This window comes from Muntiacus reevesi, chromosome 1 (genome assembly GCF_963930625.1).
Source record: "Muntiacus reevesi chromosome 1, mMunRee1.1, whole genome shotgun sequence".
NCBI lineage: Eukaryota > Metazoa > Chordata > Mammalia > Artiodactyla > Cervidae > Muntiacus > Muntiacus reevesi.
In genome coordinates, this window is record NC_089249.1 from 59,725,653 (window position 1) to 59,741,920 (window position 16,268).

A 16,268-nucleotide genomic window follows, 5' to 3' on the forward strand; every position below is an offset into this window, starting at 1 on the left:
CCGTGGGGGGCAGGATGCATGGACGTGCAAACGCAGTGGGGCTCGGCCCCCCGAAACCTCGCCTGGCAGCTGCAGCGGCTGTCACTGCCCGTGTCCCCAGAAGCCCGCTTCTTCCCCGCCCCGACTGCCCTGCACACCCAGCCGCCCGGCCAGCCCTCCAGCCGGATGCCTCCCTGTCCCGTGAGTCCGCTGCAGTGTCCCGTGCCCTCTGCTCGCCCTGACCCCTGCCTACAGTCCCTTCCACTCTCAGAATCACAGCGGCATTTACACAGTGCATCTTGGGGGCCTTTCCCATCAAGCCCCCCGCTCACCCCCCGTAGGAGCTGCGACCCTTAGCTCATTTCCAGACACAGATGCAGACACAAAGTGGGGAGACAGAGCCTCACGCCCAGGACCGCCCGGTGGCCACCGATCTGCAAGGCGGGCCTCTAACCGCCCCCCGCATCACCCTGCGGCTGGCCTGCCGCTCGCGTCCGCCCCAGGACACCGCAGATGGAGGGCTCGCGTCCATTCACACGGGCTGGCTTCCATCGACACCCGCCTCGTCCCAGAGGTGGCAGAGCCCCAGAGGGCCGGACAGGCAGAGCAGTGCTGGGACGGCAGAGGAACCAGCCAGCGGGCGCAGAAAAGCGAGCGGGAGCGCCGGCCCAGCCTTCTGAGGGCGAGGCTGTGGGCGCGCCTGGCCCCCGGGCACCCATGGCCCGGGCGGCGGGTTCCCACGGGCCCGGAGGCACCCTTACCTACTCGGAGCTCTTGCCCGAAGACGGTCTTCTCGCCGAGGGCGGAGCAGTTCCAGCGCCCGAAGCGGAACTGGTACTGGCACTCATTGATGCCCATCTGCGCCCCCTCCCCGATCACGATGATGGCATCGGGCCGGCTCTGGCAGATGGCGCGCTGCCGCGGGGCCAGGCCAGGAATCTTGTTGCAGATGATGTTGGCGCCCAGGGCCACGACGGATGACAGCGCTCTGCGGAGGGGAAAGGACCAAGGTGAGATGCCCGCCGTGCCCGCCCTGCCCAGCCCCTCAGGCTGCGAATGCACGCGCCGGGAGCCCAGCCCCTGCCGCGCCCTGCCCTCCAGGGAATGAAGCGCAGACCCCTGCCCTCAAGGGGCCACGGCCCACTGACCCGCACGCGGGACTCTGTTTTGAAAAGACACGCATGCACCCTCCAAGTCCCCTCAGCCCCGAGTTCACAAGAACAGAATCACAAGAACCACAGAGTCACAAGTCCGACGAATTGACAGTCCTCCAAACACAAGGAACCACGCCTCTCTGAACCTCAGAATCAGACACACAGACTGCAGGCACTCGACGGCTATGAACTTGGGACTGTCCGCGGCTGCCTCCAAGCAGCAAACCCCAACTTCCCCATCACCTGGAGACCCCCAGCTCCCCTCTCTCCCAGGGGCTCGAAGCCAGGCAGGCTGCTAAGGGGGCCGGCCAGGCCGGGGTCCAAGCCCACCGGGTCCTGACTCCAGCCACGTGTGGCCTGTCTCTCTGAGCCTCAGTTTTCACACCCTCAATGTGGGTTTGTATAAAACACCTATTCCCACCACACAGGTTCAGACCAGAGAAGCATGGGGGAGAAAGGCCACACACACGGGGATGTCTGTCGTTATTTTTATTCTCATTTCTGGAAGACGGGGTGCATGCAGAGGAGAAGACAGGAGCTGGCATGAACTGAGCCTGTGTGCTGGACTTGGCAGGCGCTTGACTGCGATGAAGCATCCTCAGGGCGGTACTTCCTGAAAACGCTCTGAGTTAGGCCCCCAGCACCCTGCAGGAACCCGGGGCACTTTCTGGGTGTCTGTCCTCAGCCTGACTGTCTGTTTAAGGAGGTGGAATTCACGTGGCAGGCACTCTAGCAGTTTACAGTCTTGTGGCCTCCAGCACATTCCCAATGTTCGTCAACCACCACTGCTACCAAGTTCCAAAGCATTGTCACCAGCCCAGAAAGCACCCCCTACCTCTCGGCAGTCACCCCCCGAGCCCCCTGGCAGCAAAGACTCTGCTTTCTGCGCCTGTGGACTTGCTGGTTCTGGACATTTCATACAGACGGAATCAAACGACATGTGCCCTTTCGTGTCTGGCTTTTTTTCACTTAGTACAACCTGCTCAAGGTTCATCCTCGTTGTATCAGGAGCTTCCTTTTTCATGGTTAAATAATATTCCACTGCATGGCAAGATCACATGCAGTTTATCTGCTTGGCACTGATGGACATTGGGTTTGCTTCCACCTTTGGCTCTTGGGAGTAACCCTTCCCTGCACACATACGCACAGGTTTAGTTTGAGTTCTCATTTTCCATTCTTCGGGGCATGTACCTAGGAGCGGAACTGTTGGGTCATCTGGTCTTTTGTTTTGCTCTTTGAAGAACCCTCAGACTGTTTCCCACAGAAGCTGCATCAGCTGTCTGACGTTAATCACCCAGGGAAGGGACAGCAAGCTGAAAAGAGGGGAGCTGGTTTTCACAGGCCCACAGCAACACCTGGTTTTAAGACGGTGTCTGACTTCCAAACAGCAGACCAGAGGGCAAGAGATGGGAGTGGGGAGGCCACAAGCGGCTCCCCAAAGCCCTTGCCCAAGCCCTGGTCTCCCAGCACAGTGAGCTGGAGCCTTCTGCCCCCGGCGTGCCAGCCCCTTTCTGGACAGGAGCGAGTCAGTGTTTTTCCAGGGCAGCTGGGCACCCAGACCCGGCTGGGAAAGTCCCCGTGGGGCCTGAGCCCACAGCACGTGCTGCGCCCAGGATGCCCCGGCGACACTCAATCCCCGTGGCCCGCCCGCCCCACCCGCTAATCTGGCCAGGACCCCCCTGGGTCTCCCACAGGCACAATGGGCAGAAATGCCCGGGGCTGGCTTGGAGGAAGAGCATCTGGGCAGGCGGGGCTGGGAGCGGGCAGGAATCTGGGGAATTCAGCCCAAAGTAACCGTAGACGCTCAGAAAACCGAGCTGGGGAAACGAGATGGATGGGAACTCTGCCGGGCACCGGGCTCCAGGCCTCGAGTCGGAGCCTGGACGCGGAAAGCACATTCCCCGTCGGATTCTTCCACCAGGTTCGGGCCGCCGAGGGCGAGATCCCCTGTGCTGGGGGCAGGGCTTCAGACAAACGGGGTCTAACAGGACAGACCCGGGGGCAGAAAGAGGCTGTGTAGCTCCAGGCCCCTCCTCCAGGCTGGCCACCCCTCACCCCCCACACCCCCCATGATGCCCCTCAGAGCCCACAGCTCCCCAGGCTCCTTGCCCAGAGCCAGAGTCCCCTGGACCTTCCCCCTGACGACACTGCCACCTCTTCTCCTGCTGGTCCCTCTGCCTGCAGCCACCCTGGTCTGCCTCCCTTTTTTCCTGTCCTGCAAGTTCTCCTTCCCTCCCAGGCCCCGGGGCAAGCCCGCCTGGGCTCAAGCCCCTCGGCCCCTTCAGTTCAGTTCAGTCACTCAGTCGTGTCCAACTCTTGGCGACCCCGTGGACTGCAGCATGCCGGGCCTCCCTGTCCATCACCAACTCCCAGAGTTTACTCAAACTCACGTCCATCGCGTCGGTGATGCCATCCAACCACCTCATCCTCTGCCATCCCCTGTCCCCTTGCCCTCCAGCATCAGGGACTTTTCCAATGAGTCGGTTCTTCGCATCAGGTGGCCATAAGAATTGGAGTTTCAGCTTCAGCATCACGTGGGCCCGTTGCCCAGGACAAGTATGGGGGACACTGGTCTCGTGGACACAGGACCGCCTGCCCTGGTCTCAGTCGTTATTTCCACACCTGGCCTCCCTCCATCCCAAGACCACAAATGTGTCCAGGGCAGTGCAGGTGTGAGCTGACCCTGGGGCCTCGCGGCTGCCCTGTGTAGCCCACCGCCCCAGCGGGTGAATGAATGGACGAATGAGGAAATACTCAGGGATTGGGACTCCCCTGGTGGTTCAGTGGTTGAGAATCCGCCTGCCAAGGTTCTATCCCTTGTCCAGGAAAATCCCGCATGCCACGGGGCAGCTAAGCCTGTGAGCCACAACAAGAGAAGTCACCGAAATGAGACGCCCACACGCTGCAACTAGAGAGTCACCTCTGCTCACTCTAACTAGAGAAAGCCCGCACAGAGCAACGAAGACCCAGGGCAGCCAAAAATAATAAGAATAGATACTCAAGGATCGTGCCTAAAAGAGCGCCTGCAACTCAGTAACAAGCAGGCAGAGCAATTTGAAAATGGACAAAGGGCTCAGCCATTTCTCCGAAGAAAGACAAATGGCCCCCGAGCTCGTGGAAAGATTTTAAACATCACTAAGCACTGGGGAGATGCAAACCAGAATCACAGTGAAGAGACATCTCCCACCCACCAGGAGGGCTGCGATCAAAACAACAGAAAATAGCAGGCGTGGGCAAGGACATGGGGAACCTGGGACCCTCTGCATTGCTGGTGGGGATGCAAAACGGGGCAGCAGTTGGGATGGTCCTCAAAAAGTTAAATATAGAATGACCACAGGACCCAGCAAGTCCACTCCTGGGTGTGTATCCAAAAAAATGAAGCCAGGTGTTCAAACAAAAACCTGCACACAAATGCTCACAGCAGCGCCAGTCACAATCGCCAGGAGGAAGCAACAGAAAGGTCCATCGGTGGATGAATGGACGAACAGGATGCAGCCTCTCCAGACAGTGGAATATTATTTGGCCATAAAAAGGAATGGGGCACAGATACAAACTCCATGGATGAACCTCCAAAACATGATGCTCGGTGAGAGAAGCCAGACACAAAAGGCCACGTGTTGTATGATCCCTTTGATAAGAAACATCGGGCAAAGGCAAACCCGGGGAGACGGAAACAGCTGGGGGTGGGGCAGCGAGGCGTCCCCGCTTCATAGCTGCAGGATTTCCACCTGGGCTGACGGAGAAGTTACGGACTCGACAGAGGTGATGGCTACGCAACACTGCGAATGCACCAGGTGCCATGCAACTGTATACTTCAACCGTGGAAGTGGAAATTTTAGGTTAGACAACAATGCTATCTGTACACGGGACTTGCACACCCCGGCCGTGGGTGAGATATGTGGAAGGGGCTGAGAGGGGCCTCGCCCGGCCGACTCCCTGCCTGTGGCTGCTCATCTGCCTCCCCCAGGGTTGGGGTGATGATGGAGGACGAGGATGGGGCCCCAGCCATCCCCCAGATGCCAGCATGTGCCTTAGAGGTGAGACAAGGGCTTCCTAGGTGTCTCAGTGATGAAGAATCCGCCTGCCAATGCAGGAGACCCGGGTTCGATCCCTGGGTAGGGAAGATCCCCTGGAGGAGGAAATGGCAACCCACTCCAGTATTCCTGCCTGGAGAATCCCACGGACAGAGGAGCCTGGTGGGCTGCAGTCCATGGGGTCGCAAAGAGTCAGACACAACTAAGCAACAACAGCAAGGGCTTCCGAGAAGAGAGCTGCGTTGCACCCCAGAAGCATAAGTAATCAGACACGGTTGATAATTCAGAAATGATTTCAGAACTGTGTCCTTTAGAACGTGGGGACTTTTCCCCCCTAAAGATATTCAATACTCCTATTCTGAGCACCCACCTTGGGCCACACAGGCCTCTGCAGAGTCTCAACCCTCCATTGGTGGGATGAGCCTTGCCACCCCCACGTGACAGGTGTGCAGACCGGAGCTCAGAGAGGCTGGGGGGCCTGCCCCAGGCCACCCCACCAGGCCTCTGCTTCCAGAACTCAGCAGTGTGGCTCAGAGGACAGCACATGTGCGTGCTCAGCCACTCAGCCACGTCCGAGTCTTTGCGCTCCCACGGACGGTAGCCCACTAGGCTCCTCTGTCCATGGAATTTTCCAGGCAAGAATACTGGAGTGGGTTGCCATTTCCTGCTCCAGGGGATTTTCCCCACCCAGGGACTGAACCTGGATTTCCTGCATTGCACCAGATTCTTTACGCCTGAACCACTGGGGAAGCCAGCGCACCAAGCGCAGCACACAGCTGGAGCGTAACACAGAAGATGGCCTGGGGTGGGAAACTACGCCCACATTTCATTCTCACAGCACAGCTTCCGTCCTTCCTGCGTTTAAAATCCTCCAGGGGGACTTCCCAGGCGGCCCAGTGGTTAAGACTCCACACTTCCACTGCAAGGGCCTTGGGTTCAATCCCCGGTCAGGGTACCAAGATCCCGCACGGCACACGGTGTGGCCATACACAAATAAGCAGATAAATAAAATGAAATGAATCCTCCAGGTCACTTGTTAGTTCATCGAGGTTTCTGGGCAGCTTCTGTGGCTGGCGTTCGAGGTCTGGCAACCAGTCCTAGCGCCCTGCCCGTGCTCCTCCCGCCACTGACCTCCTTGAGCAGGCCTGGCCCCCCACACCCCAGGACTGTTCCTTCCGCCTGGAAGAGGGGATGCTGCAGATGTGAGAGACCAGGGAGTTAGGAAACCAAACTGTCCGAGTGGGAAAGGGGAAGAGACACATGATCGCTAAATAACTGGTGGCCTGCAGGAGACAGGAGGGTGGACGCAGGCAGCATGCTGGGGTAACTGGCAGTCTGCGGGTGAGGACAGGCTAAGGGGACTCTTAGTGAGCGAGATGCCCCACTGGGGGTGGGGTGGCTCTCACCCTCCAGGAGGCTGCCCACCCTCAGCTGCCCGCCCAGGTGCCCCGGGAGAGGCTGGCAGGGCAGCTCTGTGGGGCCCCGAGCCCAGAGAAGCTGGGCGGGGCACTCATGTTTCAGTCGCTGACTTTTCCATGGAAAATTTTGCTCTGAGCTCATCCCCTCCGCTATCCGGGGGGCCTCGGGACACAGGCAAATGCCAGAGGGAGTGGGCAAAGCTGGAAATCCAGAACTTTGCTCACCCCAGCCAGGGCCAGTCCCACGGGTTGGTGGGGGCAGTTTGGAGGAGGAAGGTTCAGGCCCTGCAGGCAGGAAGCCCTCCCCTCTTCATTGCGGGCTGTGGACAGGGCTATCCGGTCTCAGACCAGAGGGTGCTGAGACCAGCATTGACACAGGAGGCGGCTGCCCCTGAACTATTAGAAGATCTTTTACCCGCCAGAGTGGTCCAAGTGGGTGGGACCACCTGTAGGATGAGGGGTTCCAGTGGGGGTGAGGGGAAGGCGTGCTGCCAAGCAACTGATGGGCGGCGGGAGGGTATGTTTGCAGGGCCCTTACCCAGGCTGTCCACCTGGCCATGCTGAGGGGAGTAGTAAGGAACGTGAGTGCCAGTACTGGCCAGCTTGGCTCTGCCAACCTGGCCAACCCTGGCTCTGCCATTTCCCGGCTCAGAGACCTCAGGCAAGTTTCTTAACCGCAAAGGGCCTCAGTTTCCACATCTGTAAAGTGGGAGTGATAATTGTACTGGTACATCACAGAGCTGCCCGGAGGGGTGCATGAGCCAAAGAACATGGCACGTTGTAGCTGGCCTGTGGGGAGAGGTCATCGGTGTTAGCCATTAGTAACCAACCCTCAACAGCCTGAGACTGCACCCGTCACTGACCTCTTCACTGAGTCCCCAGGGTCCAGTCCCCTGTGGGGACCAGGGAGAGAGCAGCTGTGGCTCTCAGACCGAAACTTAAACCAGCAGTTCTGCAGCACGTGGGTGCCACAGCGGCCACTGCACCCACCCACCGAGGGGTTCATCCCTGGACCAGCTCTCCCCTCTGACCCAGCAATTCCACTCTGGGGTCTACACACCCAAGAAAACCGAGCACTTATGTCTGCCAAAGGACACGCATGCAGGTCTCCAGCTCAAACTGAGACCAACCACCCACCACCACCCGGAGAATGACAGGCAGATTACGGCACATTCACCCCGCGGGACGAGACCACGTACACGGGTGACTCTCAGACGCCACGCTGCGTGAAAGACGGGACAACACAAATGCTCCTACATAGCAGAAGCTCCAGGCCAGGGAAGACTCAGCATCCAGCCAGGAGTCAGGGGAGGGTTACCCCTGGGTGGGGGGTGCTGGCTGGGGGGAAGGGGTACCCAGGGGACCCTCCTGGGGGCTAGAATGTTCTCTGTCCCGAGCTGGGCAGTGGTTACACGGGTGCCCGTGTACACAGACATGCGTACACTGTCCGTTTGAGATTTCTGTGTTTTATGTAAGTTATACCTCGATAAAAAGTAAGCTGCTGCAGTAAAGCAAGTCCTCTACATGCAAACCTTCAAGTTGTGAACTTTCAAAGATGTAAGCGTGCGTGCCAGCCCCTGGGTGCCAACTACTGTGCTTCCCAAGGTACTGTGAAAGCGTTAGCCGCTCAGTCATGTCTGACCCTTGGCGACCCCACAGACTGTAGCCCACCAGGCTCCTCTGTACTGTAAGATTAAAGCTGTCATTATTTTTTGTGTTTGTTTTTTATGTTCATATGGTTTACATGAAAAGTATCATAAATCTATTACAGTACAGTACTATGTAGCCAGTTGTGTTAGCTGGGTACCTGGGCCAACTTCGTGGACTTAAGAATGCACTCTCAGAACGAAACTCCTTCGTATGCAGGGGTCTCACTGTGTGAGACTTTACCGGACTGGCAGAACAAGGCAAGAATGAAAACTCCAAGTTTTCTTACAAAAACTAAAATAAAAAAGCACCCTTAAGAAATAAAATGTGAGTATTAGGCGACACCCCTGGCAGTCCCGTGGTTAACAATCTGCCTCGCAATGCAGGGGGCATAGGTTCAACCCCTGGTCAGGGAACTAAGATCCTACACGCTGCGGAGCAACTGAGCGCTCAGACCACAGCTAAAGAGTCTGTTTCACAACGAAATATCCCGCGTGGCACAACTAAGACCACAACACGGCCAAATAAATATTTTTAAAACGTGAACCTTAAAGATGATTCCTGTGTGCTTGAAGGCCGCTCACCTCTCCTGCAGCACAGGCTTGCGGGGGCAGCTGTGAACTGGCCCCCCCCTGCAGGCGGAGCTGGGTCACAACACGGCCCAAATCCACGCTCAGAAGCCCCAGGATCAAAGGGCACCCCCAGCCCGGCTCTGCTTAGGGCGGGCCACTGCCTGCCTGCCTGCCTGCCTACCACCCTCTGCCTCTGCCTAGACTCTGTCCACTGATGTGGCCAGCCTGTGCCCACGGGGTCCTGGTCCTCTGGGAACCCTGAATAGGGAGGCAGGCGCCCCCAGCAGCTCCGGGGGCAGTAAGGAAGGTGGGCACAGGGACCCTGAGGGCCCTGGGGGTGGAGGGAGCCCTTCGTCGGGGTGGGGGGGACTGCACGAGGCAGGGCCTGTTGATCTTGGCCTGCGCCTGGCCAGCTGCTGCCCACTTGCTAGCTGTCCTCTGCCCGGAGGAGCCAGGCCTGGCCCTGACGGGCAGCCCCCTCCCAGCGCTGCCCCACTAAGACCCCTCTCCTGCCATGGCCCATCCTTGGGGCTCTGCCTTGTGAAACAACCTCAGGGATGCTGAGGACCCAAGAGGGGTTGACTGGGAGGAGCCAGAATCTCCCCTGCGCTCAGGACTAGAACCATCCTGTCCCTCCCCATCCCTGTGTAGGACGCCCCTGCTGCGCTCAGGAGCCAACACCCTCCAAACCCGCCCCGGCAGCTAGTACTCTGGACTAAATCCTTCTTGCTGCTGGACTCAAGGTGGCATAAGAGCCTGCTGTGTGCGGGACTCGGCTCAGAGTCCCCCGAGTAGTGGGGAGGCGAGTGTTATAACAATAATAGTAGCAGCTGTTGTTGTTATTCCTCAGAATGAGTACTGAAAGGTCCAGAAGGTCCAACCACCTGCCCAGGAGCTCAGGGAGGGAGGGAGGGAGGGAGGGAAGAAGCCTGGTCCCAGGTTGTCGGTACCTCATCGCCTCATCCTTGACCCTCAAAGACAGTTGGAGGGTCACCTGTCCACCTGGAGAAACATCCTCCCCAATCGGTCCCCAGGGGCTGCACTGGGGGGGCCTCCCCGGGGGGCTACAGAAGGAGGCCCCCACACTTGTGCCAGGTTGGGAGCAGGGCCCGAGTCCCGGGCCCTCCCCACGCCGGCGGCCTCCCCTCGCTGACTCACTCCCCACAGCGCGTTCTGTCCCGCCCACCAGGCCCTGTCCAGCCTCAGTGGTCCCCATGGATGCCAGACGGACCCGCAAGTGAGCAGGACGCGTGCGAACATCCACTGGGGCCTCCCATGGACAGGGACCCCACCCCTCGCACCAAGAGCAGGACGCTGCCGCTGACATACCCTCGGCAGGGCGGGGGCCCCAGGCGCACCCCATCTTCTCTTTGACACGTCCAGGCCCATAGAAAGCAGCTTGTGACAGTGAAGGGCAAGGAAGTCCGGCGTGCTGCCGTCCACGAGGTCGCAGAGTCAGACACGACTGACTTAGCGACTGAACAAGAATCTTGCCACTTAACACACTGTTGAGTCAATGCCCGCCTCCGTGTGAGGTCTAGCACTGCAAGCCCCCAGAGGTGGGCAGGCTGCTGTGATTGTGGGAGAAGGCTACCCCAAAGTGCCCTCCCCTGGGCCCTGATCCACTGGCATCCCTGTCTCCCTGATGAAAAAGCCAGGCAGAGATGGTGTCACTGCCAGCCCGGCCCATGTGACGGAATAGCCTCTCAGGCCCAGAGGAAGCCTCGAGCCATCTGATCTGTCCACAGGGCCTTAAGGAGACAGCCACGGATGCGGCCGCTGGGCCCGGCACCTCCACACTGGCATGCTGCTTCACCTACAAATTCCCCGGCGCCCGACCCCGCAAACCACAGTCCGATACAAAGATGCCCCCGCAGAGGGCAAACGCCCGCTGCGGCAGGGACCCCCGGCTCCCCCTTCATGGGACAGAGCCCCGGCCCTGAGGCAGCCTACCTCCCCACCCCAGGCTTGGGGGTTAAGCCTGCCCTGAGCCCACCAAAGGATCCTGGGAGCGCTCCGGAGCCCAGGACTGGGGCAGCACTCCATGGGGGCTGGGAGCCAAGGACTTTCCGGAACCCAGACCTCATGACTGAGCCCAGCTGGGCCTCCACACCCCCGACCCCTCCCAGAGCCACCGGAGCCAGGTGGGGTCACCGGGGGGACCTCTGACCCCTGCGTTCCCCCTGGGGAGGAAGCATGTACCCATCTTGGGGAGGTGAGCAGTGAAGAAAGGGTTTCCCCGCAAGCCACCAGCCAGCCGGCCCCCTCTTCCCTCTGGGAACGCCCACCCCACCCCTGGCCTGACCCTCTGCCCCGCCCCCAGCACCAGTTGGGCGTGGCTTCAAGGCCGCAGCCCAGCGCTGAGCTGCTCCTCATTGGCCCTGGGTGCTGTCAATCATGAGGCTGCCACACCCCTTATCACTCGGGTCACTAGCTCTGAGTTCTGCCTACGCACCTTCACCCTCAGGTCCTTCTCGCAGACCTACTGACCTCCCCACCTCAGAGACCCTCCTCCGAGAGGCCTTCCCACCTCCCTGGCCCCCCAAGAGAGCCAGACTCTAAGCCTGACCCCTCCAGCTTTTCCTGAGGCCATGTGGGGCAGGGTCTATCCACCACCGCAAGCTGGGGGGTGGGGTCCCCAACAGTGCCTGGCACCCAGCCAGACCTTGGACATGACCCTCCGCCCTTCCCCAGCCCTGCCCCCAGCTGCCTGGGAGGCAGGGACAGGCTGGCTGAGCTGAACCAGATCCCGCCTCCCTCCAGGCCCCCAACCCTGGCCTGGCCCCGGGGGGCCCAGCGGCCCAGAGCTCGTCCAGCCCACGCTCCTAGCCCGGGGCGCTTTGTAATTCTTCCTTCTCGGGCATCCTCCGGCAAAATATTTGAAGAATGTTCTAATTATCTGCGATCAGCCAGGGAGGCCAGCCTGGGTCCACTTGTCCAGGAAGTAACTGGGCAAATACCTGGGAGGGAGGCACCTGGCCCCCACGCCCACCCACAGCTGCGTCCCCGCCAGCCTCTCCCTCAGGTGGCCAGGGGTTGGCCCAGAACTTCCCAGCCACAGATGAGCCGGAAGAGGTCCTCATTTCTGGAGCCCAGCAGGGCCCTGAGGGGCAGAGTCGGGGTAAGGGACTCCTGGTGGCCTCAGTGCTCCTGATTGTCAAACGTGGACAAGAAAGTCTTCCGGGTCAGGGGCCACTCTGCAGACCCCTTGGGTCCCCATCACAGCTCCAGAGTTCGGCACCAGCAGGGTCCCCACAGCCTTCCTTGGCCGGATGGATCAGGAGAGAACGGAATAGCAGGCTAGGAGGCTGGTGCAGCCAGTGCAAAGGCCCAGGGGCACACAGGCCACCTGCCCCCACTCTCGAATCTGCCTTGAATCTGCTCATCTCCTTCCCCTGCTGGGGTTCTAGGCCAGCTTGAGGAAAGACATGTGGCTTGGGGACGTCCCTAGACTTCGGGAAGGCCACTCCAAGGCTACTCTTCTGAGACTCAGCTTTCTCATCTGATAGTAAGGTACAGTCAGCCCTCTGCTGGCAAACAGCTTCTTCCTCTACTGGGTCAGGAAGCACTTTAACCCCCTGGGACAGTCGGGGTGCGGGATGTGCAGAGGGCTGGCTTTACTGAGGTCTGCTTGGCCATCTGAGGCATCCCCTCATCTGCCCTGTCAAAGGGCCTGAACCAGAAGGGAGGAGGGGGCCACAGGACAAAAAGACCGCCCTTCCCGAGCAGCCTCCTCCCCTGTGTCCCACGCCATCTGCAGCAGGTCTCTTCAGGGTGGGCCCTGCCAGCCCCCTTTCCAGAGGGGGAGACTGCAATTCCAAGAGGACACCCCGCGGGGAGCTCCGTGGTGTGGGTCGGGGAGGAGGGGACCCTGCTGGCCCCCCGCACAACACCCAGGCCTCAGTGTCCCATCCGCACAGGGGGGCTGGGCAACCATCTAGGTACCTGCAGCTGGATCCTAGAGCCTTCTCCGGGTCGGGATCCTGTGTTCGGGTTAGGCTCAGCCCCTGACTCTCACTGGCCCCTGGGAGCCTCAGTTTACCCATCCGTCCCCTGTGGGGAACGGCCCCCGCTCGCGGGAGGGGTCTCCTGTGGGCTGGCTCCCTGTGCCCGGGTCCGCGGGCTGCAGTCTTTCCAGGCCACTGCCCCGCTGAGCTCGCTGCCCGCGGTGTTCCCGGGGAAGAGAGCGCGGCGTCCGCCCGCTCCCTCGCGCCCGCGGCGGGCGGCGGCCCCCCGCCCTCCCTGCATAGCTGGCATTCCTGGCTTGGCATCGGGGACCCCACCCTGGAGAGGAACCAGGCGGCCTGAGTGAGAGCAGGTGGCAGGCAGGGGGTCCTGGGCAGGGGCTGCAGCCCCCAGAGGTGGACATGCACAGCCCACGCCCTCCCAGACCCTCCCTGGCCCGGGGAGCTGGAAGATCTATCCAGCCCCCATGTCAGCCAAATCTGTGAAGTCCAAACCTCACCCAGTCACTCAGGACATTGACCTCTGACCTCAGAAACGTCCAGACCTCTGCTGGGCGTGTAGGCCCTTCACAACACTCCTGAGTTCTGGCCACATTGTGCCGGCAATTCCCCTTCCCAGCCACCCTGTCTCCTCCAGCAGCCAGGCAAGATTCAAGGCCCAGATTGACGCCCTCTCCTCCGAAAAGCCCACCTGGGTCTCTCCTCCGTTCTCCCCTCCTCTGCCCAACATGGGCGCATCGACGCCAGGCTCCTGAGGAGGCCTTACGTCCTGAGGAGGGGCTACAATTCAGCAGCTCCTGTCTGCCCAGGCCACGGCCGTGCTTCCTGCACCCTCTGCTGTGCCCAGACCTTCCCCAGGCCTGAGCCCTGACCTTTCTCCTCACTCTCCGAAGTACAGGTGGGGATGTTGATGCCTAGAGGTGCCCGGGCACCTGAGGCCCCACGGCAAGCTGAGGCCCGAGCAGGCATGAGGCCCTGATGCCCCAGATCTGTTGGATGCGGGGGCGCCTGCAGGCCTGGGTGACCAGGAGGCAGTCTGAAACCTCAGGACAGACGGATGGACGGACAGGTGGGCGGAACAGGTGGGAGGAAGCTGGCAGGCCCCGCCGGCCCATGGCCAGGCTGGGAGTCTGGGCGCCTAGTGGCTTGGCCAGCACCGCGGCCTTCCTGACCGCCCTGGACACGGTCTGAGCAGCAGGTCTGGGGGGCTCACTCCCGTCAGACAGTGGGCAACACGCCATCTCCTCTGGGCAGACAGCGAAGTCCAGTCCCCACCCTGGGCACCGAGCCTCAGGCCGGCACCCCGGAGGGCCCCTCTTCCAGGAGCAGGTGCGGGCGGGGGCCTGCCTTGGCCGCTCGGCATCTCCGAGTGGCAGAGACTCAGCAAGCCCCACCCGCCCAGCTCTCCCGCGCTCCGGTCCGCCCTCTGCTCTCCCCAAAGCTGGGCACCTGCTCTGGGCCAGGCGCCTCTGCACAGCGCCCTCGCCACCCCCATCTCTTTAAAGCAGCCCTCTGTTCTGGACTGCTCCCACCAAGCAGTCCTGGGCCACTGGGGCCTCCCCAACCAAGGACCTCCCAGGAGCAGCCCCTCCACCACCTGCTCCAACCCCGGCAGCCTGGCTGTAATGACTGGAACAACTTCCTGGGACCAGGCCCCTCAGGACACCTCCCCGAGCTCAGGGCTCCCCAGGGCTTGACCCAGGCGGCCCAGGTCCTGAGCACTGGCCCGGTCTCCTGCAGCCCGCCCCGGGTTAAAGGAGGGGTCAGGATCTTGGCCCCAGCTGCCCAACCACCTGGTGGGGGTTTGGTCTCTGAGCCAACAGCGGGCTCTGCAGCCTTTCTCCCCACTTCTGGCTCGGCCCCAGGCCCTGTCCGTCCCTTCAGCATCCTTCGGCTCCTGCCATCCTCTGCCCGCCCCCCACCACCCCCCCTCCAGAAGTTGCCAGTCTGAGCAACTAGCACAGGGTGGCCCCGGGAGGGATCAGCCAGAGCCTCCCCTCCTATGCCCACTCCTGGGGCAGAAGCTAGACGTCCAGGGGGACTCCCCCAGCCGCTGGAGTCATCAGCCCTCAGCCCCTGCCTGCTCCTGGAGCCAGGCGGAAGGAAATCAGGGAGCAGGGGTGGGGGCAGGGGAGGGGGCGGGGAGGGTCTGGTCCCTCACACAGCCCCTCGGGGAGCTGCGGCCAGGAATGAAGCCCTGCCTGACCACACTGAGCCGGCATCTCCAGGCCGCTGTCCTCGGGGCCCCCTGTGCCCTGGGAGATGAACCCAGAGTCCCTGTGCGCTCTGAACCCCTGGGAACAGGGGGAGTGGCCGAGTCCCAGGTAGCTGACAAGCTGCGACACCAGCTTCACCGCCAGCCCTGGGCTCCTGGCCTGGCCAACCTCTGGGCACACGACCTGGGGCACCCCAAGGCCACTGCCATCCCAGCCCAGTCCGTGGACCCGAGGCTCAGGAGGGTCACCGTGGGAACCTGAGCAGGCAGGACTCTGAGCTCCAGCCCCCGGGGGCGGCAGCACCATGAGAGGCGGGGACCCTGCCGGGCGGGGCCCGGGGCCTGGTTCATGGGGGCTGCCTGCCGCAGGGCTGTCCGGGGCCGCTGGGGACAGGGTACGCAGGACAGGCCTGGGAGGATGGGTGCAGGGAGGGGATGGATCTGGCTGCTTCCGGAGGGGGTGTCAGCAGCCCCTGGAGACTCCTGCTTTCTTGCCAGTCACCCTGGGAAGATGGGGGTCTGGGGAGCCTGGCCGTCATCCAGCCCCCCGGTGCCAACACACCTGGGGCCGGGAGGCCTCTGCCCGCACTGGGCAGGGGGTCCTGACCTTGCTGGGCCTCCGACACGCAAGCCGCCATCGGACCAGCCGACCTGTGTGTACTGGGAAGCAACTGAGAACCGAGCACCGCGCTGGGCGCTGGGGGACCAGCGGTCAATCCCACAACCACAGGCCTGGCCTCTCGGAGCCTGGGTGCTGACAGGGCTTCCCTCCCACACTCGGCCGCCCAGGAGCCCTGCTGATCTGCCGTCCCCGGGCAGCCCTCCCTCTGAGGCTGGCCGGGACAGCCTCCAACCCTCCCCTACTGGTCACTCTGCACCCAGGGTCTTCCCTTAGCAAGGAAGCCGTTCACCCCTGCCCTGCGGCTCCCTAGGCCTGGGGCCCCCGCCCTGCCTCCACGCAGCCCTCGCCCCCCACTGCCCCACCCAACTCTAGCCAGGGCCACCTCCTCCCCGTCCACCCCACCCTCCTCTCCTGGTCATCGCGCTGCCAGACACCATTCTCCTCTCCCCCACATTCTCCAGGACCCAGGTCAGAGGTCACCTTCTGCTCTACCTTCACTGTTGATGGATTACGGCTCCTGCTGTGGGTACCGCAGGGCGAGGTGGCCCAGTGATGCAGAAGGAAAGGGGGCTTCCCAATTACCGCCGCACACATGACCAGTCTAGTCAGAGCTATGGTTTTCCAGTGGTCATGTATGGACGTGAACATTGAACCATAAAGAA

The 16,268-nt window shown here is 61.6% G+C and overlaps 1 protein-coding gene across 2 annotated transcripts in view; it reads right to left on the reverse strand.

The window, feature by feature from the left end:
- Nucleotides 1-16,268, reverse strand: part of WNT7B (Wnt family member 7B) — a 51,810-nt gene that overhangs the window by 24,184 nt on the left and 11,358 nt on the right. For both annotated transcript variants that reach the window (XM_065945401.1, XM_065945395.1), the window contains exon 2: nt 741-967. In XM_065945401.1, coding sequence (XP_065801473.1) covers nt 741-967 — 227 coding nt within the window. The remainder of the gene's footprint in view (nt 1-740; nt 968-16,268) is intronic.